This window comes from Pagrus pagrus (assembly GCF_965226575.1).
Source record: "Pagrus pagrus genome assembly, chromosome: 13".
In the NCBI taxonomy this organism is placed as follows: domain Eukaryota; kingdom Metazoa; phylum Chordata; class Actinopteri; order Spariformes; family Sparidae; genus Pagrus; species Pagrus pagrus.
In genome coordinates, this window is record NC_140197.1 from 10,837,603 (window position 1) to 10,856,829 (window position 19,227).

Below are 19,227 nucleotides of genomic sequence, written 5' to 3' on the forward strand. Positions count from 1 at the left end.
TCTGTAGATTCTTAGGACCCAGATGCACGAAATCACCTCATGTCGTCTGTGTCTCGGCAAAAAAGCTGCACTTGAACACACTGCAAAGACTCTTAAGGACTCTTATACCTTGTCTATTGTTTATGCTGAAATCAGATTTTCTCAGTTTGCATCCTGAACAGCTGTATAACGAAGCCATGCGTGAAATCTCGATTGTTGAGCCTTTAAATGTGCTCATTCACAAACACATGATTAAATGTGAGATCTTATCTCTGTTGAAAAAGTAAAAACTGACAACATCGCTGCTATTTCTCTTCTCTACCACTGATTGATCTAACTCAGCTGAGTCATCTAATATCAAAGCCAGGGTCACATCTGCACTCATTTTCTCTTTTCTCCTTCCTGTCTCCACGTTTCTTCAAGGTTATGTGATATTCCTGTGTTCAATCTCAGCCAAATATATTCTCTTTCCTTTCATATTGAAAGCAATCATGTTTCCTGTCAGGCCTACGCACGCAGTAACTTATTCTTTACAAATAGTCATTGTGTGGATGGATTTTGATGCAACATTGAACAACCGGACGAACACAAGTTTTCCCATTTAGAAAATAACAGTGGAATCAACCATTTCTCATTTTGTCCTCGCTTTCAATTCTGATTCATATAACTTCAAAGCTGAGGTCGGCTTTCAACAAATAGCATTCAGCACACGCTGTGCAACATGAATGTCAATGTTTATTCTCCTGTTATATATTCGGACATTGCTATAATGGCTGCAGGAGTTGTCCACTGCCTCCTTCCTTTCCTTTCGCACAATGTTTTCATTCCTGCCTCGGATGAAATATGGCATATTAATAATTGCACACCCACATACTTGCTGCTGCACATGTAGCTCACAGCTCGCCTCAGTCTGCGAGGCGAAAAATAACAGGATTTTATGGCTCAGACTCTTCTGTGAAAAGTTCTGCATCCATGCACTGCAATCCCAATTTTTTAAAGACTCGCTGAGGAGTATCAGAGGACATGGGGGATAGTTTGGTAACGTGCCAATCAGAGAATAACACTCTGCAACACGCCTACAGTACAATGCACCGGCCCATAGGAGAGTCAAAAGGGAAAATTGTTTTTTTTTTCCACATGTGGATAGGAGTGTGAGAAATCTTCAATGACATGTTTCAATAGGAAGATGGAGGCAGTGGTGTTTCGACGTGACACCTCAGAGCAGAACTCACTGAAATCCTGGAGGCTCTGAGTTTATAGAACAACTTCTTTTTAGCTCTTTGTACATTTATAATTGTTTTATCTGGTTAACCAAAAATCTTAGCGACTGCTGATTCAGTTAAATAACCTGATAAATGTCATGTATATGATTTTCAAAAAAATGCAATCTTCTTCCTGAAGTATGTGTCCTCTGCAAAAGGAGGGACACATGACCTAAAGAGTTCCCGAAGATGTTTTCGAGAAACGCCTCATGACAACAAACGCCTGCGCAATGAGATTCAGGTCAGTTTGCGCTTTAGAGAATCCTTCCTGGTGTCCAATTAGTTCAGCATGCTGGCTTCTTAAAGTCTTACATAACACTGGCACACAAAGGCAAATTCCCAGCACCCCTGGAAAGATACCAAACACAGAAATAGGTTTTTGGAACAACAATGAAAGGGACAAATTGGCCATTTATTGCTGTAATAACAATGAGGCAGTGTCTACTAGAAAGCGAAAAACAAGGGAAAGCATTTAAGTGGATTAACTCTTCTTTCCTGAGAACGGCCTCCGAGGAAGGTGACACTGATCATTTTAACCACCTCGTTAGACAAGCTAGAAAAATAAAGTTAGTGAAAGCACCTCAGTCAACATGCCAACAAGTCAACACTCTGATGTGATGACTTACATAAACAGCATCGGCAGCATATTCGTCACATTCTTGATTAACAGCAGAGCAATACAAAGAAATCAGAATGCTATTAAATGGAAATATAACATTCATGAAAAAAACACCCTGTTAATCAAATAGAATGAAAGTGAATATATTTACTACAGGCTAATCCATATATGAAAGAAATTTGCCAGCTGCCATGAAAGTGAATGTTTTAGGCTAAAACTGAGGGGATTTTGCACTTCAAAGCTTAAAGAAGCGGAGCAGATAGGAAATGGAAATGCATAATGTGTTTGCATGAATGAGAAAAATCATTAGTTGCATTTGAAGTGAATTTCTGTAAGCCATGCCAGGGAATTTCAATCGAAGGGGAGCGGAGAGGCCACTGAATACTGACAGAGTTTGTATTTATATAACTAATGTAAAATACAAAGCAGAGATGTTCGGTTTTTAATCAAACTCGCGACAAAAACAACAGTGATATCTTTATGAATAATATATTTATGTAGCACATCGGAAAGCAGTTACAAATGAGGTCTTAACCAGGAGACATAAAAGAGATGTCAGAGATCAGGACAACAACAATACAGTGATATAAAAAAGAATAATGGAGGATCGCAACATCAAGGCCATAACAAATGAAATATCGAACAGAATGAGAAACATGGCAACACAGAATAATAATGATACAGAGGTACTTTAAAAACTTGTAGGGCTCAAGAGAAGATCCTTAAAGGATCCTCCTAAACTGAATCACATACAAAAAATGTTTTGGGGCAAATTAACCTAAAAGACACAAGAGAAAAGAGTTTGCATCTCTGATCCACATGTAACTGTTCATGTAGTGTGCACATACATACTGTACTGAATTCCTCTGAAGTATGTCACTTAGTTCAGTGCCCAACCAGGGCTACTTATACCCCAGGGGCTACTTGAGCAGTTGCCAGGGGGGCACATGGAGAGATTGTTTAACCAAGTCTGTGAAAATGAATAAGCTGGCAGAGGAGCTCAGACAGTAAGTGAAAAGTAATGGATGAATGGGAGAAATATTTAGCTAAAAGAAATGCATATAAATAAAATGGGCTCTACTTAAAAGCAATGGATCGCTTAAATGATTCAAATGTGAGCCAAACATAGGCTAATGGATAAATGGTTAGCCAGGAGTAATGAAAGAATGAAATAATTAGCTTAAAGCAATGATGGGAATACTTAACTAAAAGTAGGCAATGAATAAATGATTAAAGTATTCACTAAAAACCTCATGGAAAAATTGTGAAAATAGTTAGCTAAAGGTAGGCTAATGGATAAAGTCTGGAAGAATAAAAAAATTCAAATAGACTAGGATAATAAATGAATTATTCATATATTAGCTAAAAGTAATGAAGGAAGTAGCTAAATCAACGGGTCAAAAACTGACTTCTTCTGATAGTTGTATGACATTTTAAAATCAGTTCGAATAAACCTGCCTGGTGGTGTTAGTGAAGGGCTACAGTAGTGCATCAGGTCGGGCCGGGGTACATCTGGGAGAAATAAAAGGATTCTGAACCGCTGACTTGGTGCATGAGTGTGCAGTAGAGTTCAGAGGTCGATACTGCCGTCAGTGCCCAGCGTCAGCAAGTGTTCAAATGGGATTAGGAAGTGTGCCGTGTTTTAAGTAGGCTGTATGTGATCTGCTGTGCATTGATCTCTGAACGCGCTCTACAACTGTCAACACCAATACTGGTCCACCTGACCTCATATTCAGCAGCACAGCAGACAGTCTGAGCTCTGTGACCCCGTTCATACGAGGCAGACATGTTGTGAGGTCTACATTATACACAGACAAAACACATTATATCTTACATTGACAGCTTGTTTTATTCACTCATGGAGAGGATAAATATTTTTTAGTTCGTATTATTATCTCATTAATATTGTATATATTAAAATTCTGAGTTTGAATTTCTTCTCCACCACGACACAGTGCCCCTTTAAAACTTTCCAATTAAGTTTTTTCATGTAACAAGTATCAAAACATCCATAAAAGGTCTTGAGTCACTCTTTTCTGTCCTATGATAATCCCATTTTCTTTAATATGGCTAAATACATTTCTTCTCAAAGCTCAAACTGTGTCTGTAGCTGTATTTCTGCAGTGTTTGAAACATACATTCTCTTTCCAGCCATAATTTAGTAGAATTATCTTTATTAAGACCATTTCCTGTATCCTAATGTAACCACAAGCTTAGACCACACTGTAGATGTGGCATTATTTAGCCATACAAAGCTTATATTTCACCCAGAGTGGATTCAAAGCACAATAAAGAACAGATGGATGGATGGATGCTGAGTGAGCGTTAATGAATTTGGCGCACCCTAATACTACCTTAAAATAAATACGTCAAACTGTTTGTCCTCATGGTCACGTTTTCCTATATTTGGCTTTAGAACTTAAACATATAAATATGTCTTGGACATTTGGAGTCCAAAGTGACACCAGAGACTGTGGTCCAGACCTGTCTAGACCCTTTTTGATTGAAAACCAAAAAAATGGTGTGTTCACATGCCGAGAATAGTCGATCATGGTCTCTTTGAGCTTTTTGCAGGGTGGGAAGCAAACCTCCATACATCCCACATGTCATATGTAGTGTATGCCTGCACTGTATATGGCGGTTCTCAGGCTGGGGGAGCTCGGACGTAAAAAGAGTCTGGTTTCCTCTGGACACACGCAGGAATTCATGAGCTGCATGAAAGAAGAGTTGTCAGTTGAAGTCTGAATGTTTACAGAAATCTGACTGTAAAATGCTGCCTGTGAAGTTGAAAACGTATACTGTAAATATATATACTTATATACTGTACGGTGCTGCTTGCGTCAAATTGCTGCCCCAGTGCTACTTTTCCAGGCCCTTTGTTAATCTAATTAACCTGAGTATTAGCGTGCTGTACGCAGACAGTGGAAGGTTGCAGCGTTGACAATTTTGGATTAACATATTGACCTACAACAGAGATGTTAGCAGTGCAATGTAATGCTGTACAGGTTAGTCCAGTTCATCGTATTACAATAGTACAACATACATATAAATCAATCTGTATTTCTATAGCGCCAATTCACAACAAAAGTCATCTCATCACGCTTTCCAAATGGAGCGAGTCTCCGCCATATTCATGATTGGACCCAGCGTCAGTCTGCATTGTCTGTCACCGTTCCTCCAAATGTGTAAAAAGCCAAATGAGAGGTGTAATCATTTTCCGCACACTGCTCAGCATTAGCAGATCAGTGATGTGATGACCTTAATCACACAGGTCTGGCACTCACTGTGGCTGCCAGCCTATGCTGACCCATACTGATGGCTGCTTTATTAAAGAGGCCAGCTCCTTCCTATCTCCAGCCTACATACTGTTAAAGAGGTTAAGCCATTGTCCTGTCCTCCTTTATATGATCAGGTGCCCATGTTGGCTGCACAGGCTGCCCTTATAACCTCAGCGGATCAAAGTGCAGCAGTCGTTGACCCCGATTGTAAACCATTACATGAAACAGCAAATAATCAAGTCTTAACCCTTGATTCCATTCTCACTTTTATTAATCAGTTGGAGAGAATATATGACTGTACACGCTACAGACTGGATGGATATTTAAAAAATTGGGAATAATAATTACAGCCATTAGAGATGTAATTATGAGCATTATGCCTCCACTGTTTGGAGAGCATCTCAGACAGGTTTTGCTGAACAAGCTGCTAATTTAGTTTTTAGCATAGTGGCTATATTGACAGCAGTATCGGTCGGTTGGTTCAACATTTACTGGTTGGATTGCCATGAAGTTCTGTACAGACATTCATGCTCCCCGGAGGATGAATCCTAAAAGACCTTGTTGATGTTTTGACTTTTCCTCTAGCGCCACCAGCAGGTAGACATTTGTGAATTATAGTGAGATATTTAAACAACTGGATTGAATGCCATTTCTTGACTTGCAACATTATCTTTTAAATTGGCATTTGACATGAGATCAAATAGTGTATTTGTCTCTTGCTATTGACTACTCTGCAAATTCTTTTAGAAATAAGGTCCATGGGGCACATTGTAATGGATGGGACTTCGGCCCTTTGTAACTATCTAAAATAGGAGGACAGGATATAATGCAAGCACCATCAGTCAAACAATATAAATCAGATAACTGATCAGGGGAGAGGCGACTGAGGCCTTCTGTGTGGAGTTTACGTTTTCCCTGTGTCTGTGCGAGTAGGTACTCAAGTCTTTAAATGTCAAGTTTCAATAGATGGATTTTTGGATAATTTGAAGTATTTAGACAAGAATGTGTGTTTACACAACTTCCCATGAGCGCTCTGTGGTTGTGTCATGGCTCTTTCTCAGCATTTGTCCTGCTTCCAGACAGGCTAATCTGGGATCCTCCCATTAGATCAGCATTTTCCCTGCGGAGGTAACATCGATTTTAGACCAGTGTCGATGGAGCACTCTGATCTTTTAACTATCCTTTTAAATGTCAATCAAACGATAAAAATAACAGTTTTAAGTCCTGAATCCTACCCTTGTCAGTCCACCTCTTTTGTTCCTTGTGATGAGATAAACAATACTGGTCTATGAGAACTATCTCAGACATGAAGTCAAAGTTCACTGGACCTGCTATTGTTTCCTCCCTCAGTGGAAAGTAAAACATTGTCGGGACCAACAGGTCAGGCTGTTTGAATATGCTCTTCGTTATCAGTTTAATTACAGTACCACAGGGCCTCACGCATCCGCTGCAGCACTCTCGCAGTGCGGGTGCCAGCCCCGTGCTGTGAAGGCCAGACACAAATAGGCCCGTAATTAACTCTGATTTGGAGGAATCACTTTGGCAATAAGGTGCACTCAGAGGTGAAAGTGAATGCAAAAACAAGCCGTTTGACACGCCTTGAGTAGTTGAAGGTACAACAGGTTCATCTGTACTTTTTGGTGTAAAACTCATAACATTTTAACATTTAGAGATGCCAGCAGCATGGCTACAATGCAAACCACAACATTTTAAGGCAGTGATTTATCAAAACTTTTAAAGTATTAAGTTCTCTAAATGTCCTCTAACTACATAGTCCAAACATCCAACTTCTATTATAGGACGAAGATGCAACTTGTGTGGAGTTTTTGTTTTTATTTTTATCAAATTCAAAGTCACAAGAAACTACATTTATTTTCATATTACAAATGTAATGTTGTTCCTCAAGAGATTTAATCTACACAATCAGATCCTCTGCACATTGTTCCCTGGTGGCTCCACAGGGTCAACAGTGAGCAACATGTGAAAACAGCATCTCACATGGACCTGAAGCACGACCGGCAGGTCGTCTCCTCGAAGGCTAAATACAGGCGTGCTGAGGTTTAGAGGGATAAGCCTGATCAAATCCTTCTAGATTGATCTTTGACACCGTCTACCCAGTAGGATAAACGGCCTCCCTGCCACAGTAGGTGGAGGGGGGGTTGTTGATGGGAACAAGGACAATTGGAATCAGGTAGGGGAGGAGGAGGAAGAGGAGGAGGTGCTGGTTTGGTGGAAAAGTTTAGCTGACCTTTTCCAGTGACCACGTGTCTGGTAAGAGGAGGATGTGGGGATTAGAGATGGAGGTATAAAAGCACAGCACAGACGACATTCTGCACAAACTCAAGAAGAAGACAGAAGCAGCTCTAAGAAGAGATCTGCAGTGGCCTCTTGGGATACCTGTGACAACAGGTGAGAACTCACTCAAACTCTACAGTCTAGTGCTAGTACTTTTACAGAGTTTCCATGGTTGTGTATATTAGTAGTATCTCCTGGTGGACTGGTTTTGGATAAAATGAGCCATGTTTGCATTGAACTAGTAAAGAGAAAAGGATGACTTAGACTTTTATGTTAAGGATGGCTTTCATGTAGATATGCATGTGTGCACTGAGAGCTAAAACTTTAAACTTATACAAGGAACAGCTTGAATGAATGAATGAATGAATGACAAGAGCAAGAGATCTGTGAGGAGGAAGAAAAGATGAATGATTGTTAACTGTGACATTTCTACTTATTCTGTGCTCGCAAAGTTGGTAGATGTTGCAATTTAAATGGTTAAAACGTGGATCAAGAATAACAAATTGTGGTTTGAAGTATAGATGTATAGTCAAGATGAGAAATGCAATAGCAACAAAAGAAAGAATGATTCCTAAAGAGCCGAGACTTAAAGGAGAGAACAGGTGTGTGTAAAGAGGATTGACCTCAGAGGCAACAGTCACAGCAACAGATGGCTGATAACAAGTCGGTCAGCCTCTCATGAGAACAGACAGATAGACCCTCTGCATGCAGTTTAGATCTGCTGCTGCCGATGCTGCAGCCGCCGCACATGTGTGAGTTACACAACTTACCAAAACCAGGGTGTTTTCCACCTTTGTCAGATTTCCCTAACAGGATTAGTAGTGCCAGGAGATGGCAGAACAGGGGGTCAGAGGTACAGCTTAGGAAGGATTCTTCTTAAGATCAGGGCTGAGATGAGAACAAGAGGTATGACACAGAAGACAACACAGTTGATGCAGCCCCGCGAGATTAGTAGGAAACCTGTGTGAATAGAATTAAACGAAAGTAAGACAGAACTCTAATAGTTAATGAAGTCATCTTAAACTACCAAACGTCATCTGAAGTTAAAATTCCAGATTAAGAACGAGTGGTTGCTTCCCATTGCACTTGGCATCGCTGCTGTTCAGGAAGGGCAATTAGTCGTCTGCAGATCACAGTGGGATTAAAGTTAATCTGGCTGTTTAAACTAATCTCCATAATCTACACTGATTGGCATTGAGAGCTTGATGGAAACAGGATTAACAGAGGGCAGCAGAGAGGGGCGGGGGGGAGAGGACAAAAGACAAGAATTGCTCATGTGATGACACTTGTCTTCTGTCTTTCAGTCGTCCGCAGCAGAAATGAACGCCAGCCCCCCTGCAGGAAGCGCCCTGGCCCCTGGTGGATCCACTGGCCCCACCACACCCAAGAAGGGACCACCCAAGTTCAAGCAGAGGCAGACCCGTACATTCAAGAGCAAGGCCCCCAAGCCTGGGCAGAAGGGGTAAAAAACCCTTTATATTTATATATGTTTAGAACAATCAAATGATCACACATCAGGACCTGACCACTCACCTCTTTGCTTCCTCTTCTCCAGCTTTGGTGACGATATCCCCGGCATGGAGGGTCTTGGCACAGACATCACAGTGGTGTGCCCATGGGAGGCCTTCGGCGACATGGAGCTCAGCGACTTGGCCAAATACGGCATCATCTAAACCTGCTGCCTCCTGCCTTCCTTGCCTGCCTGCTCCTCTCCTCCGTCTAATCCTCTCCGCCCTCACTTCTCTCCACCTCAGCTCGGCACGCCACGATAAGGCTGCCGGCGCACCCCCTAATGCCCTCTCGTCTATCTACCTCAGGCTTCACTCCACTAAGTGGAAGGAAAGCATAATGATGCTGTTATTTTTATATTATTATTATATGATACTGTTATGTATATATATACTTGAAATGAGAAGACGAGAAAAAGAACTCCTCATACCTCACTTCCTTTTCCTTCTTCTACCTTCAACACTCCTGACCTCTCCTCCCTCCTCATTCGGACCTCCCTCTCTCTCCCTCCTCGACCACGGCAATGGACGCAAGCAAAACACTAGTTAACACTAGCTTGTATTTGCTTCTAGCTGTCTAAAAAAATGTAAATATTTTGTTCTCAGTTGTGAACCTTTTTACCTTGTCTTCCGTCCTACCTTTTGTATTTCCTCCATTTTTTTTTTTCTTTTTTCTTTTGCATTGTACTTTCTTGTCCTTGTACGCAAAGTTACTGTTAACACCAAGGGACGCACGTAGTGGTGACAGCTACGATGCACTTTCACACGATCATGGAGGATGAACTCCCTTTTGTCCCATCTCTCCTTCTCCTCGCTGCTATCTGAACCTCCCTAGAGAAAAACAGAGGCATATATATATATGTTTTGTGTTGAAAGCACAATACCACAGAATATGTGAACTGGTGTGTCCTGTTAGCCGCAGTAAAACGTGCTTATTTTAAGTACTCTTGTTGTCCGTCTCCTTTCTTTCTGTTACACTTAATGAGAGCTGAAAACAGCACGGAAGCCTTGAAATGAACTACAAGTAAAAAGCTGCCAAACAAAAGGAAGCAAGAAACAATTATGAACTGAAATCACTAATAATGACCTTGGATGAGAAACAAAATAACTCAGCAGCCTCCTAACTCAAATTGATGACATCTCCTTCTGTGTCTTAACTATAGTGCTGTCTGAGTACATCTAATAATAATTACTGCTAATTTTAAGGCTTCCTGAAATCAACACACTCCCACAAGGCTCTTTGTTGGAAATGGAAAACAAATCATGGTGTTCGCTTCTGCAAATATAACAAGAAACTGTGTTCTTTCTCATCTCATAAGGAAAGTAAATGGTCTAGCTCACAATTCAAACTAAAGTAAATCCCTTACGATGTTCAAACAGTAATATTCTAGACATTACATAGAATAATATAACCCTTTTGTACTGATGAACACACATTATATACTATATATTAGCCAGTGGAGGACTCAGAATGGCCAAAAAAAAATAAAAATGGCACCAGCTGTATGCGGTGGAGGACCAACGCACATAAAGTTGTGATACATTTATGGTGAAGAGGGCACTTCACTGCATCTTCTCCACTGGACAGGGCAATTTATCATGGTTTATCTGTAATAGGGGCATCTTAGAGGGCAATCACCCTCACTAGCAGTTCTGTGACGCTATATTTAGAAACAACAGCGCTTTGACCTAATGCTAACATTAGCATGCTAACATGCTGACACGGACGATGCTAACATTCGAATGTTTAGCAGCCGTTACACCTGCATGTAAACATTAGCCAGGTTTCCATCAACATATCTTTATCTGCATTTTGAGGAGTTGCATTATAAAATGGCAAAATTCAGAAAAACGCCCTGAATTTTGCAAAACGAAGTTTTTGGCTAGCTGTAGGTGTTTTTTTTCCCTTCAAGATTCAATGCGCCTAACAGGATAAGTAAACAACTTTTCCAGATAAGTCCATTCAACTCACATAAATGAAGAAGAAAGTTTATTGGCAAACAGCTGGTTTTATTCGTGGTGCTCTATTCTGTTTTTAGAGGCATGCACAACAAAGACTATGCTGCCGTTTTTTGATGAAATGCGCTTTGCGTAGCCTGATTTATTTGCTACGAACCAGTTTATTAGAAATGAGCCTGATAGCGTAGTCTTCTTTTTCTTTTTTGCGATATTTAAAAAGTTTGCTTCAAATTCGCTGAACAATTAGATGTAAAAACAGCTAGTGTCATTTAACATGATCATGTAGCATGTTGTTAGCATGCTAACATTTGCTAATCAGCCTTAAACACCACGCACAGCTGAGGCTCATGGGAATGGAAGAAAGTTCTTTTACAGGCATTTGGTCATGAACCAAAGTAAGCTAATGGGTGTTTGGAGATGGTGATTCTACATACAAGGTCAGGGGTTCACCAAAGTTCATTCGGGTTCATCATCTGGGGAGCATGAATGCATGTACAAAATTAAATCCAACCTATAGTTGTGGAGATATTTTAGTTTGGAGCAGACTGGTGGACCAACAGCCTGGCAGACAACAGACATCAGAGCTACAGTCGGCTGCTAGTGTGGCTAAAAAGAGCTACAGGACAAACAGGCTGGGAAATTTAAGATCTTTATCTGCTGAACTGCTAAAGTTCACCACAGGAACACGATCACGTGGCTTCTGTCAACATCACTTTTCATCAACAACTTTTCCCAGGTGTTGCTATGGTCTCTCTTTCCAAATAATGACCTGCTATCAACACTGAGTCTCTGTGCACAAGTGTTTCCACTCTTTCCATTACAGCCCCTGAGTCCACTGACAGACACGACACAGGGAGCTGTGATTGTGTGGTTGCTTTGAGGTTACTTAAAATAAATGATGTCATACTTGGATTCCTCTGGCATTAAGTGACACATCTGGCAGACTTAAGGGTTAGGGTAGGGTAGGGTTAGCATAAAACCTTAAGTATTATAATGCTATACTAAATATACTATATACTCAAATTCTCTTTAAATATAACATCAGTATATGTGCACACATTCTGCTCCTGCAACAATAAAGCTGGATGATTAAAAAGATAAAGCTCTGTCACTCTGTGTTTCACTCCACTGGAGTGAATTTGGAGTTAAAGAGTGACTTAAGGTTCATCTGAACACACCCTAGAAACTTTGTACTTGTACAGGCATGATTTGAGGTGCTGCGTATGGGCTTGTAAAAGACAACAGCCAAAAGCTGAATTCATGACGCAACCCCCCCTGCAGCTAACTCACCGATCCCAAATGTTTTTGCTGTGATTTGACAGTAACTAAGGTGACGGTTGATCCTGTTCTCTATCCTGCTCAGACTGGGATGAGTCATTTAGACTCTCACCAAAAGTCCTTTACAACAACATGCTCCTCACCGTCTCTTTCACACGACACAATATTGCAGACTTGTTCCAGATACACCAAATAAAGCACACGTTATCTAGAAAGGGGATGCAAATTCATATGGGTAATGGACTCACACACAGGGAGGAGTGAACTCTCCCTCCCTCCCTGTGTGTGTGTTTGCATGTATCATCACCTCCAGGTGTGTGAGCCCCACCTTTTGTTTGAGGGAGGGACGCAGAGAGAAGGCAAGACAGGAGGGGTCAGAAAGCAAGGTATGAGTAGGGGTGCAGGTTTCTCTGCTCTCGCCCATCCCAGTTGATGCAAGGTGAGAACACTTCGCTCTCCAAGTGGCTTCAGACCTCAGCGACTCCATCGCTTCCCACACCGTCCTGTTTACCTCGGGCCGGCAGAGATATGGCATCAGGATAGGAGGTGCGTGGCTCCAAAGTTGCTAATTTTCCAATCTTTATTGCGCTTCTGGCCGATCTTCAAATCAAGACTTCTGCAGTGGGAGTTAGATGTGGAATTGGGAAAGTCTTTAAGGATTAAAGGTAAGTTCCTCTGTTTTTTTTTTTTTACAAAGGTTTGGTCCAGCTCTGGAGTTGGCTCTTCATTGTGAGAGCTAGCTTTAACATTTCAGCTTGACAGCTATATATCTTTGTAATACTTAACAACATAACCTGAAGTAATGTGCCATCTCTGTTGTCAGTTTTGTCTACCATTAAGAAGGAAATAAATCTTTACCTCCACTGTATGATCTGCTGGTCCATTATACAAATGAAGGCTGGCGTTAGGGCAAAATTGAGGGCCTGGGTCACATTAAGCAGGCGATAAGCCTACTAAAGGTCATATTTGAATCTGAAGCCATAACAAAGGCTCTGTTATGGGCTGGAGGAAGTGCTACTCATCTATCAGGAGTGAATATCTCTCTCCTCCAGTCTGTGCTGCATATAAACCCAATGAGTGTGTCCCTGTTGGGCTGTGGCGGCAGAACGCTTCCATTTCACGTTTGCTATTCTGTTCAGACCTCACCTTCATGTTACAGTTGTTTTCTCCTCCGTTCTCAGCCCTGCTAACACACTCCTCTGCCTTGTTCTGGCATGTTTACACACTCCCTCCTCCTGCTCTCTTCACTCTCGCTGTCAAACCGCTCTCCCATTTTTCTTTCTTTCACGCCGTGACCTCTGTCTTCTCCTGTCTTCCATTTCATCCTGCTTGTTCTGCGCTGCCAGTCAATACATTGAGAAAGTATTTCGGGGGAAAACTTGTGCTGCCGCTTGATGGTGTTGCCGTCAAAGGTGCATGTGAAGTATTTTGTGCTGACATGTGCTTTTCGTTTCAGGAGAAAAGACCTTCGATATCAAAGGACTCTTAGAAGGAAGGACTGAATCCCCAGGTGGATCACTGAAATGAATATGGTCCTTTTATCCGACAAACACAAATCCCTTTTCCCCCTCCTCCTCTTCCTCTATGTCCCTCTCACCTGTCTATGCCAGTCGACCAACAGCAGCTCAAACAATACCGCAACCAACACCCCAACCACTTCCTCAAATGGGACTTCCTTGAAGGGCGTGCCAGGCTGCAACAAAAGACTGAACCCCATCTACAGGTTCCTGTGTGACCGTCGGGCAGCGTGGGGTATTGTCCTGGAGACCCTGGCCTCTTCAGGCTTCCTGTTCAGCATGGGTCTCCTGTTAGCCCTATTGCTCTGGTCCTTGTGGATCTGTATTGCGTCCAAGCAGCGCAGCAGCATCGGAGGCACAGTGGCCTCCATGTCCATGTTTTTGGTGGCCACAGCTGGGATTTTCGCCATCACCTTCTCCTTCATCATCCGTCTCACCGATCAGACATGCCCCACCAGGCTCTTCCTCTTCGGCGTGCTCTTCTCCCTGGCCTTCTCCTGCCTGCTTGCTCGCTGCCTCGCTCTGCTAGGCTTTGCAGCAGCCCGGGGCTGGGGGGAGCCCGCCCTGGCCCTGGGGCTCTTCACCGTGCAGGTTATCATCGCAACCCAGTGGCTGATCCTCGTGTTGGTGCGGGACAAGAAATACTGCGAGTACAGCCAGGAGGAATTTGTCATGCTGCAGATCTACGTGCTGTGCATCCTGGCTATCAGCTTGATCCTGTCCCTGCACTTCCTGTGCCGCTCCTGCTTCACATATAGCTACAGCTACTCAGGGGCCGCCCGCCAGCACGGGAGGATGCAGGCCACGCTGCTCTGCCTCACACTGCTGCTCTCCGCCTCCATCTGGGTGGTGTGGATCGCTATGTTGACCAGGGGAAACCCTGAGTTGGACCATCGACCGCAATGGGATGACCCAGTGCTTAGCATCGCCTTGGTGGCAAATGGCTGGGTGCTACTGATGGGGCATGGGCTGTCCCAGGTCGCCTTCCTCTGCAGGGGGGAGGCCAAGTCCAAGGACATCCCTCTGAGCTTTGCAGGCTGGACCAGCCCCAGTGCTGATATCCCAGGACTGAACAGTCCGAAGGAAGGGAAAGAAAACGGAAGCTATGAGTCGGAGGGTGAGAACAAGAGAGGTGAGAAAATGTCCTCATTAGCCAAAAGTGCTAATTGAAAGCTTGTTAATTATGCTTTAGGGCAAAGACAGACAAGGACAAGGGCTGCAACTAACAATCATTTTCAATATTAATTCATCTGCTCATTATTTCCCCAATTAATCTAATATAAAATAGATAGAAAATAGGGAAATATACCCATTACAATTTCAAAGTAAACCAGAGCCATTAAATATTTACATTTGGGCAGACAGAACTAGTGCATATTCAGCACTTTTTACCTCAAAAATGAATTGATTAAGCAGTCAAAATACATGGATCAGCTGCAACATTTAAGGAACTAAGGAATGTGACAAAAACCTCAAGGTGTCAACCTGGCCTCCAAATTCCCAATCCCAATATGATCGAGCATCAGTGGGATGCGCCGGAATAAGTATGAACCATGGAGGCCCCACCTCACAACCCACAGGACTCAAAGGATCCACCCTGAGGTCCTGTGTCCATGCCTTGAAAGGTCAAAGCAGAGTCCGATCTGTGGTGGGGCCTCCAAGGATAGTAGCTGTTGGAGGCCAGGTCAGCATCTTGAGCTCTTAGTCACATTCCTCGAGCAATTTCTGAGCAGTTATTTGGCAGGGTGAACTGTCCTGCTTGAGGGGCCACTGCAATCAGAGTGTGCTGCTGCCGTCTGCAACAGTGTGTGAGTCGGTGGTGTGTATCAAATTGGCTTCCACATGAAAGCCAGGACCCAAGGTTTCCCAACTCACCACTGATCAATTATTTTCACTCCACCTGTAAGTCTTTTTAATGTTGCGACTGATTGATTCATCGACCGATTACACATCTAAACATCAATTCATCTCAAAGCAATAGTTACACTAATGGAAAAGTCACTTGATCATATCAATTATGAATACCACCATAATGATAGCTTTATAAAGTTGTGGCGTGGGAAGCAGCACTTTGAATGATGAAAATGTCTTCAGGTACACTGATAAAATGTAATATTCAAAAATAAATGAAGAACAATGTGGAAAATTATAACAACAAATGCTAAAAACAGACAATCTGTACTGATAAAGAGGAATAGTGGTCACTAGTGATCATCAGAATAGCCTATGATGGACAAACTGAACTGTAACCTGACAAGAGGGTGATTTTTCCACCAAGTGAGACTATATGAAAAAGCAATGTGGTCACAAGTAACAATTACAGAATTGCAGTCAGAAAAGCGAACAAGCAAATTGACTCTACTGTCATTTAGGCCTACATCTCAATTTTTGTCAAAAGTTTGCTAACGCTAGCTAACATTAGCCACCATAAGCAATATGAGTGTATCAAACTGAGCCCTGGTGTTGATTTACTGCTTATGAATCCCAACTTTTCATTTGTAAGTAGTTTTTGTCCACCTCCTGTACAAATAATAAGGCTATAATGTATCAATCCAATCTGACACTACAAACTAGACCTCATCATGAGCGATATACGACGGACCAACTGAATTGTTACCTGATATGTACGTTAGCTCATCTTGAAGCACATTTCTACTTAATGACACTAAATAACAGGCATAGTTACCACTAACAATTGCAGAATTATAGTAAATCACAGTGGCACAAGAGAACAGGCAAAAAAAGCTCACAAACTGACTCTTCTGTCAGCAATTTCTATCAAAAGTTTGCTAGCGTTAGCTAACATTAGCCGCCATAAGCTAACGGTCATACCAGATTAAGGTAAGTAAAGTAAGGCTAAAGCAGCAAAACCTCTGAGTGTATGAAACTGAGTAAGTGTGTTTTACTGCTAACGAATCCCAACTATTCATTTATAAGGGAAACATGTGACTACTACCTTTAAGTAGAGGTAGTTTTTGTCCACCTCCTGTACTAATACTACACCTAAAATGTAGTGGCTAAATGCTATCTGACACTACAAACTAAGTCCCGCCAGGAAATTAGAAAGAGCATGGAGCTGGTATCCAACATTACAAAACTAATTCCAGCATCAGTCAGCTCAGCGCTCGCTGTGATGAACAGTATAACATGAAGCAATAATTAGCTAACTGTATGATGTGTCTCCCTGAAGGCAGGAGAGCGGAGCAATCGCTGCGATCACCCTACGAGTCTGAATTCTCCATGACAGTGAGTAATATAAACCATTAGGATTAACAATCTGATTCCACATACTCTGCAGTTAAGCACTGTGACCTTTCAGCACCCGGGGCGATTATGGCATAAGTTGTACGGCACAGTTTATCATGATCAATGTGTGATTACATGTTTCTGTGTGTTTCAGGAAATCGACCCTGACAAAGACTTCTCCATCCCTCGCCCTCAGACCACCAACTACAGAGAACCTTATGATGAATATTACGGCAATGATTAAAATCACACACACGCACATATACGCCAAAACCAAAGCCGAAGGTGACCCAACCGCACTAATCTGTACTTGGCACAAAAATGTGTCTTTCTGTTTAATTGTTTTTTTGCGCAAATGTAAATATATTCATTTAGTTTTATAAGAAATGTTATTTCAAAATCTGCCACGAAGACGTCAAATCCTCCATCCCAAAAAGAAGAAAAAAAGACCCAGCGGTATGACTCATCCGCTCGAGTTTCATCATGATCGAGGCTGGATGGGTTCAGATAGTCGGGCTTTCTTCTGGGAGGGAAATCCACATCACAAATGCTGAGTGGAAGTCTCTATGGTAGTGTGTGTGTGCGTGCACGTTGTGTGCAACTCTGAGATGGTATATAATAGCCCTGAGGTGATAGAGGAGGCGTGAAACTGTCACTCTGAAGGTGCCAAACTGCTGAGCAGAGCAGAGGCATCTGCGAGCGGCGGAGAGGAGGGATAACAGGGAGAGGAGAGGAAGGGGGAGATTAGATGAGATGAGACGAGACAAGAAGAGGGTAGGACAGGAGACATGTCTGCACTGTGGGAGGCTCGTGCCATCACTGATTAACATCTTCATATTCAAAGTTACACTACAGTTCTGTCGGTGATGCGGCGCCAAAACCAAGGGATGTGTTCTGTGTGCGTAGACAGATAAACAAATCTTTCCTGCGATGCATATTCTCATAAATTCTCAATAAAAACTTCATCTGATAAAGTCCAGATTCGTTTGTCTTATTCTCAAGGCTGAACTTTTGTATCTCGCACTCACATTGTGCACAGATGGCACACCAAAGGCCAATAACTCTCTCAACCTGATTCAGAGCCATGTCTCCAGCCACCTCCTGCAAACCAGAGGTTTAACCACGCAGCGAGCAGTACCACAGTCCGACCACCAGGGGGCAGTGTCGAGGCATAGCCAGCCAGACCGGATGAGACAAAACCAGTCAGAAGCTACTACCTCACTCAAGGAAGGATGTTTTAGCAGCAGTATAATAGCATATAATCTAGGATATGACTATGATGTTACAGTTGTCATTTTATCATTTACACACACAGAATAAGTGACAGTGTTTAACAACAACGGGCGTCTGTAGTTTAAGACTCAGTCAATATCCTGCAGTGACTCTGCCGTCCACAAAAGGTCAATTCCTCACTTCAATAGATGCCATCTTCACACACAACCCCTCTTATCAGACGGCCTTCAATCTATTCTTCCAATTAGCCCGACTTCAATTACTCAGAGAGAGCATGCCATCAAATTGGCAATTGGCCTCTTGTGCATTAGAGCAATTAGCAGGGATATGAGCTTTCCCGCCACATCCAACCCATTTACGGCCATTAAGCGCGGATGCAATTAAAGATTGTTCCAGATTGTTCCCCCTTGGCAACGATGAGAAAGTTGGAGGTGGCAGAAGAGCTTATCGCACAGTAGATGTGGTCAACGCGACCCAGCCAAGCAGTATTAATCATGTTGCCTCCATCAATCATCAGGCTCACAGCGGCTTACTGAGAGGGGAAAGTTTGTGCACCAGCTGAGAAGTGATTCTTTGTTGCAATCGTTAATTGTTTAAAAGTTAATATTCCAATAATAATGAGGTAATAATACAAAATATTATTTTTTTTCCAAAACTGAATAAACAAGCTGTTTTCAGAGGAAAATAAGGTCCCCAGAACACTGTTTGGAGTTAGAAAGGTGGCAGGGTCCGCCACATATAACCACAGTGAAAAGGTCAGTTTATTTTGTTTGTTTAGGCATTAAAACATTTTTTTTTTTTTAAAGAAATCAGTCAATAAAGAGCTTTCTCTTCCGATTAAAATGTATTTCTCCAAAACTACATAGTGCACCTTTAATCAGAAAGTTCTCCTTTATCTCCTCCCGGTTGCCGGCTTTTATACTATTTAAGGGCAGCCTCTCTCCTGATTGGATAAACTTGTTCCAGCCGAACAGTGGAAAGAAATGATAAGCTTTAGACAATCGTGGGAAGGAAATGCCAGAATGGAAGCGTAGTGTGCTCTGACTTTACTGT

The 19,227-nt window shown here is 42.3% G+C and overlaps 2 protein-coding genes across 3 annotated transcripts; both read left to right on the forward strand.

Annotated features, from left to right (window-relative positions):
* Positions 1–7,492: 7,492 nt before the first annotated feature.
* pde6hb (phosphodiesterase 6H, cGMP-specific, cone, gamma, paralog b) lies at positions 7,493–9,853 on the forward strand. The gene is made up of 3 exons (XM_084370844.1): positions 7,493–7,547; positions 8,738–8,895; positions 8,989–9,853. Exons 2-3 carry the CDS (start codon positions 8,753–8,755, stop codon positions 9,104–9,106), a joined length of 261 nt encoding a protein of 86 aa, XP_084226970.1. The 5' UTR covers positions 7,493–7,547; positions 8,738–8,752; the 3' UTR covers positions 9,107–9,853.
* A 2,747-nt stretch (positions 9,854–12,600) lies between these two features.
* LOC311267664 (retinoic acid-induced protein 3) lies at positions 12,601–17,896 on the forward strand. 2 transcript variants are annotated; one of them, XM_084370858.1, is made up of 4 exons: positions 12,601–12,843; positions 13,635–14,827; positions 16,886–16,941; positions 17,096–17,896. In XM_084370858.1, the coding sequence occupies exons 2-4, from the start codon at positions 13,702–13,704 to the stop codon at positions 17,183–17,185; spliced, it is 1,272 nt and encodes a 423-aa protein (XP_084226984.1). In that variant the 5' UTR covers positions 12,601–12,843; positions 13,635–13,701; the 3' UTR covers positions 17,186–17,896. The 2 variants fall into 2 exon arrangements, with proteins under 2 accessions (XP_084226984.1, XP_084226985.1); XM_084370859.1 differs by lacking the exon at positions 16,886–16,941.
* Positions 17,897–19,227: the final 1,331 nt, after the last annotated feature.